Source organism: Gopherus flavomarginatus, chromosome 20 (assembly GCF_025201925.1).
Source record: "Gopherus flavomarginatus isolate rGopFla2 chromosome 20, rGopFla2.mat.asm, whole genome shotgun sequence".
NCBI lineage: Eukaryota > Metazoa > Chordata > Testudines > Testudinidae > Gopherus > Gopherus flavomarginatus.
The window spans coordinates 1,798,176-1,805,280 of NC_066636.1; the positions used below are offsets into that span (position 1 = coordinate 1,798,176).

At 56.8% G+C, this 7,105-nt stretch overlaps 1 protein-coding gene across 1 annotated transcript; it reads right to left on the minus strand.

The window, feature by feature from the left end:
- Positions 1-716: 716 nt before the first annotated feature.
- Positions 717-6,509, minus strand: LOC127038033 (phospholipase A2 inhibitor gamma subunit B-like). The gene is made up of 5 exons (XM_050930364.1): positions 5,006-6,509; positions 3,888-4,004; positions 2,516-2,668; positions 1,993-2,133; positions 717-1,087 (listed from the first exon to the last, which is right to left on the minus strand). Exons 1-5 carry the CDS (start codon positions 5,124-5,126, stop codon positions 873-875), a joined length of 747 nt encoding a protein of 248 aa, XP_050786321.1. The 5' UTR covers positions 5,127-6,509; the 3' UTR covers positions 717-872.
- Positions 6,510-7,105: the final 596 nt, after the last annotated feature.

Consider the following 7,105-nt stretch of genomic DNA (forward strand, 5'->3'; position numbering starts at 1 on the left):
AAAAAACTGGGCATGGTTGGTCTGGAGAGAAGAAGGCCGAGGGGGGACCTGAGAACCATCCTCAAACGCTGTTATTAATCAATTATATTTGATTTGCTTCCCTGAAGTGTCCTCATTTCTCTCCATTCACCCCCCTCTACCTCCCTCTGTTGCTTCGAGGGACCCTGCCGGGAGAATCAAGTCCTTCTCCTTACCCATGAGAAATGCCCCGAATTCTGCAGGGATGCAAGTGTGCAGAGCCAACAGGTGGGTCCTGCTACCACAGGTCCCGATTCAGCGAGGCACTGAAGCATGGTGCTTAATGTTAAGCACGTGACTTAGCCCCCATGTGCTTAAAGCTAAGCACGTGCTTACATCTTGGGTCAGGGCTTTCGAGACCAGGCTTCTGTTTCCAGCTGGGCCACACAATCTCCCTCGCAGGTTTGGCCAACAATTTCCAAAGTAGCCTGTAATTTGGACGGACCTGCTGTAGGGGGCGCTGCTGGGGGCAGTAGGGGCTGGCCTTGGCTGTGATGACCATAAAGGGACGTTCTTTACTGTGTCTGCTGGACCCAGACTGAGCCTGTGGCCCCTCCGGGGATTGTAGCTCCTGGCCTGTGCTGCCTCATTTCACTACTAGAGGCCACTCTCAGACTAATTTGGCTTCTTGATGGCCCCGCCCACTAGAATTGAAATTTCCCCCACAAAATCAATTTAAAATTTCCAAAGACTTTGGTCTCCAGTTAGTTTTATTAAGCGGATCAATATAAAGGGGAAGTGAATCCGGGCGGGAGCCCAGGGCCCCTGGGCGGGGAGAGCGGCTGCAGAGAGAGGCTAATACAGGAGGTCGGGGTGTTACCGAGTGCGGCGTGGCCATTGCACTGAGTGAGGAATCAGGAGAAAAATTTCAGCAGGTGGAGCCCAGTGAGGGCGAGAAGGAGGAGCCCGGCTGGTCCCAGAGCTATGCTGGCTGCGCTGGTGGCTGGTGTGCATCTGTGCTTGGGTAGATCTCCACTGATCCCCAGGAAGGTCCCAGAACCCGCATTTACCTGGGCACAGATGGACTCAGTAACGCAGCCCTTCATGATGATCTTAGTGGTGCTTCCACCTGTATGGGGGGGAAGGATGAAGGAGGCCATCGGGGTGAGGGGTGCAGCTCCATTCCTTTAACTGGACTAAGAAATAACATCCCCCTTCCTCAACTCTGCCCCTGTGACCACCACCTAGGCTCCCCACAGCCTCCTTCTCCCCATCTCCTGCTGTCCCCAGCACGTCTGGCCCTGGATGGCCTCCCCTTTCTCCTTTAATGTGACACAGTCTCACTGTGCCCATGAACAAATCACTTGCAGTCCCGACTTAGATCCTGCCAACAACACCTGGATTGACTCACACCCGTTTTATCCCCACAGCTCATCTAACAAAGCAGCAGCTCCCTGTTGGTGGCAGTAGTGGGATCTCTAAGAAGTGGGGCTTCATAGTGAGTTAAGGCACCATGATCAGACTTTGCAAAACTAGGCTCAGGTCCGAGCTCTGCCACAGCCTCCCGGTGTGACCTTGGGCAAGTCATGGCACTGCTCAGTGCCTCTGTTTCCCCCTCTGTTAAATGGGGAGAATGATCCCCACTAAGCCTACAGAGATTGCAGGCTCTTTGGGGCACAGACTATATCTCCCTATGAGTTTTTAGCACCCAGAACAGCCTGGGCCCCTTTTCTTTCCTGGGGGTCTGCGCAGTCCCAGCATGACAGGGGCTCCCAATACTAAGCCAGACCTACCACAAAGAGCTTAGAGACTGAACTATAGACACGCAATAGACGGAGGAGAACCAGAGGCCCAGGGAGAGGGAGACACTGGCCCAAGGTCACACTGAGGGCCAGTGCTGGGAACAGAACCCAGGTGTTCTGATCTGCAGCCGGCACCTTTCACTAGTGGCTTCCACCCAGCGTCTCGCTTCTCCCCTACAGGGTGAAAAGCAGCAGAGGAAAAATAACCTCAAAATAAATGAACAGAAGTTACCAGATTTTAGGGGCCCGGCGACGTCCAAACATTGGGTCTCAGCTCCAGTACAATGTATGGTTTGCTCATTGCAATGATCAGCGTTCAACGCGTAGCAACCGCGACAGCACCGGCCGTTGGGTTTGGGGTCAGCCGGGGGCACTGGGAAGAAGTGGAGCAAACGCAGTCAGCTCGGGGCACGAGCCCCAGGAGGAGTCGGGGCAGGGGGAGCAGCTGGGGGCTGCACAGCTCAGCCCTGGGTGCCCCCTGCAGGGGGAGCTGTAGCTCCGGGGACGCCGGGGGCAGCAGGGGCGGGGGAGGGGTTTGCAGCAGGGAGCCCTGGACCCCGCCCTGGGTGGGGTCAGCTGGGTTCACATCTGGTGAGCTCCACCCACTAACCTCCACCCACCCTGAGTTTCAGTGTCATTCGATGGGGCGCCCCCTGCAGGGAGGGAGGACCACGTGAGGAAGTTAATGCGGGGCAGGTTCTGGGCAGCAGGAGGTGCAAGGATGGCGAAGGAGAGGTGGAGATGGGGAGATGTACATTTAACAGGGTCCGGTGTGCAGTCGTCTCTCTGACAGCAAGCAATGCTCATCCTTCTGGCCTTTGCTGTCCCGAAATTCATAGAGATGGCTCCAGCTTTACATTGGCTGGATGACAAACAGCTCTTGAGAACGTTCTGGGTCTTCACTCCCACTGCACAGGAGGAGAAGTCTGAGATTTATTCCCCTTCCACTCCCACCACATCACTGCCCTTTTCACGACGGCCCTGTGCCATTAGCCTTCCTCTACCCATCAGGAAACTGAGGCACATAGTGACTCACCCCGCGTGCCGCAAGGCTAGACAAAGCTATTTCAGGAACAAAATCCAGCATTTAGATCCTCCAGCTCCCTACTCAGCTGACGCCTAATTCTGGGCCCCCCGATTCCCCTGCTCATAAAGTCCTTTTGCTGCCAAAGTTTCTACCAGTGGGTATGTGCAGGGCCACCCAAATCGCAACACCATGCATCCTGCTCACCCCTCAGCCACGGCGGGATTCACAAACTTGGTGTTCCCCTGATGGTATCACCTGCGGGGCCTGATCCAGGGGACGCTTTCAGAGCACAACCAATAGATCGGGCCCTGCACAAAGCCCAGCCAGAGCAGGAGATGGCGGGGGGTTGCTCTCATGTACCCAAGAGCCCAGTGGGTCGGATGCTCCCCATGGATGTGGAGGAATCAGGATCCAGAGAATGTTTAACTTTTTCATACAATGTGGGGCAACTTCAACAGAGGAGACTGAGAGACCCACCCAGAGGCCAAGGAGTTGGGCACCACCAAAGGAGGGGAGATCTGGGCTGAAGACTCCAGCCAAATTTGGCTCCCACTTGGCTCCCCCATGGCCCAGCTGAGCACTCAGCCGCTGAGGTCTCCTGGCAGTCCCTCCTCCACTGCCATCATAGGCAAGGAAGGGTAGACCCAGTCCAGACGCTGGACATTCGGTGAAGGGTCCCCAGCTGTGGATCCCAAGCAGAGCTGGGCACCTCGGTGCCACCGGAACTCAGGGGCCAAACTTAGGGTGACGGGGCGGGGCTTAGGCCACACCCCTCTCCTCAGCATTTCCTATTGGCTAGCTTTTGTGGATCCCATCCTCAGACACCTTCCTCTCCCCATGCACCATATGGGGGGTCCAGGCCCTGACCCACTGGCTGGTGAGTCGCCTGGGGATTCGGCATCGCAGTGCTGAGATGACGGCCCCTTTGGGGAGCTAACCCACAGGGTCTGGCATAGAACCCAGGCATCCTGTCTCCTTAACCGCTGCTCAGACCCACCCACCCCACTCCCTTCCCAGAGCTGGGACTAGGAGAGGACCCAGGCGTCCTGGATCCCCACCATCTTCACTGACCCATGTTGGGTAGGGTCCCTCTCACCTACCCACTGTGTCTTCTGTCAGAGTGATGCCACAAGAGTCTTCTGTGTTTTGGCAGGTATCTGAGTCACCCGAGCAGCTGATTCCTGGTCCATCGCAAACCTCACACTGCAGACAGGCCCCTGGAGATGGAGAGAGAACAGGATCCAGTGCAGCTGCACCCCTCTGACACTGGCTGGGCCCTGCCCCACTGACTCCAGTGCAGCTGCGTCCCCCTGACACTGGCTGGGCCCTGCCCCGCTGACTCCAGTACAGCTGCACCCCTGTGACACCGGCTGGACCCTGCCCCACTGACTCCAGTGCAGCTGTGCCCCCCTGACACCAACTGGGCCCTCCCCCACTGACTCCAGTGCAGCTGCACCCCCATAACATTGGCTGGGTCCTGCCCCACTGACTCCAGTGCAGCTGTGCCCCCCTGACAACAACTGCGCCCTGCCCCACTGACTCCACTGCAGCTGCGCCCCCCTGACACCGACTGGGCCCTGACCCACTGACTCCAGTGCAGCTGCACCCCCCTGACACCGACTGGGCCCTGCCCCACTGACTCCAGTGCAGCTGCGCCCCCCTGACACCGACTGGGTCCTGACCCACTGACTCCAGTGCAGCTGCGCCCCCCTGACATCAGCAGGGCCCTGCCCCACTGACTACAGTGCAGCTGTGCCCCCCCCGACACCGGCTGGGCCCTGCCCCATTGACTCCAGTGCAGCTGCACCCCCCTGACACTGGCTGGGGATCACACTGACTGGCCCTTCATGTTGCCTTGAGCTCCTGCTGCTGAAATTCAGATCCGCTGCCTGTCACACAACAGACAATCCCCGTTCGAAATGCCCTTGGCCTCTGGCCAGCTCTGAAACCTGCCCAGTCATGACTCGGTTCTCGTGATTTAAACTGTAAATATTTCCTCCCATTTCTACAATTGCTTCACTAGCTGTCATGGGACTTTGTGACTTCCAGCCCTCTCCTCCTCAGACGTTGTCACTCAGACACTCCCAACTCAGCCCTGTTATTCTGTGGCTGCTTTTTGGTTACGTTCGTTAACAGTTTCACCCAACAGCTGGCTCTGAGCTGTTGGGACATTGGAGAAGTTAGGAAATCAGCCCCTGAAGGAACAGACCCCACTCACCCGTAGCCAGGAGAGCAGTGAGGATGCAGGCGGCAAGAGAAGCCTCCATGGTGATGGAGAAGCAGTAGATCAGCGCTGGGGTCTGTGATGCAGCCAATTCTCCAGTTGGGGGATTTGTCATAGACGGGCTGAAATAAGATCAGAAGGAAACTTGCCCATGCACGAGCCAGTTGACAGGGTGAGTGGAACCACGGAGCCATTTGCCAGAGTTCTGGGGTAGCTGCACCTCTGACCCCTTTGTGGCTGGTATGTTCGTGGCACCCACCCAGAGAAGTAACAGACAAATATCTAATACTCCTGCTGGAAAGTTGCAGTGTAATATGACTTACTTTATGAGACTCCAGCAAAACTACAGCCAAGACCCCAAAACAAGAGAGAGACGAAGCAGGCTGCTCTGTATGGTATAGAGAGACTAAGCCGGTGGATCTCTAGACAGAGGATGACAAAGCAGGCTGCTCCCGACGGCAGGAAGAGACAGCTTGCCCACTTTGATTCTAGTCCTTGCTCCAGGAGGGGACTGGGACCTAGTGGTTAGAGAAGTGGGCCCAGAGCCAGGACACCTGGGTTCTCTCACTGGCTCTGTGAGGGGATTGGGGTCTCATGGTTGGACCAGGGATGCCTGGGACCAGGACTCCTGGGTTCTATTCCTGCTCTGGGAGGGAAGTGGGGTGTAGCGGTTAGAGCACCAACAGAACAGAGGGCTGTGACTTACCAAAACTCCTTAGGGGCTTCAGGCTGAGTAACGTTTGCCAAGGGTGGAGCAGACAGATAGCTCAGTGAAGCAGAAACGATTTGCCAATATCTGTCTCTTGCCCTCTTTTATTGAGGGGCTCTGGTACATGCGCAGATGTTATACGGAAACTTTAAAATCCCCACATGCTTCATTCCATCAGTTCCTAGTCCCCTCGCCAGCCCTGCCCCCACCCACCAGTGACACAATTTGGACACAGGAGCATGTTGAGAAATTCACCACCCTTCCTGCTGAGAAACAAAAACCACAGGGATACATGAAGCCACCTCTCCTTTAAATCTTGGGGGGCCATGGGGAAGCAGGTCACACAATGGATGACTTGGCAGGACTCCTGGATCCTCTTCCTGGCTTACTAAGGGCATGTGAATCAAGTGTAGGATTCTGGGGTCTCTTTCCCACCCCTGGGAGAAGTGGGGGGAAGTGGTTAGAGGAGGAAAGGGTGGGCAGGACTCCTGGGTTCTGCAGCGTGGGGATTAGGGTGTACCACTTAGAGCAGGGTTCGGTTGCGACTGGAAGTCAGGATTCCTGGGTTCCATAGAAAGTCGAGTGGTGTCCCATCGTTAAAACTGGTTGTCAGGACTCCTGGGTTCTGTTCCAGGCTTTGGGAAGGGAGTGGGGTCCAGTGAGTTAGAGCTGGGGGAGCTGGGAGCCCGGGTGCCTGGGTTCTATCCACAGTTCTGGGAGGGCAGTCGGGTCTAGTGGGTTAGAGCAAGGGGGAGGTCTGGGAACCAGGACTCCTGGGTTCTATCCACAGTTCTGGGAGGGCAGTGGGGGCTAGTAGCTTACAGGGGGATGGCTGGGAACCAGGATGCCTGGGTTCTATCCCTAGCTGTGGGGTGGGGCCTAGTGAGTTAGAGCAGTGGGGGCTAGGGACTGAGCGCTGTCACTATGCCAACCTACCCCCAGTGGAGAGGCAGCTAGGCTGATGGAAGCTGCCATTGCTTGGGGAGCCGGAGGTCCGACAGCCACAGAACACGCCCCCCCACCGCCCCACAACCTTCGGTTACACTCTGCCCTAGCTGTCCTGGTACAGCGCCCATCTCATAGACCCTGCAGCTCAGAGCCAAGCCACGTGGGCAGACCGGATTGCCTGGTTGCACACTCAGGGGCAAGGAGGGAAGGTGGGAGTAGCAGCAGTGAGTAGGACCCAGAGAGGAAGCAGGGAGAGAGAGCTTCTTGGGCATAGAGCCCACCAGAAAGGCAGGCGCGGGGATTTCTGAGCATGGGAACGGGCTGCTGCTGTTTGTCCCTGCTGCTCTCCAAGACGCAGGACACTGAGGGGTGCGCGGTCTTTGCACTACAGAGAGACCTGCCTTGCATCATGGAGTTCTCCTCCTAAAGGAAACAAC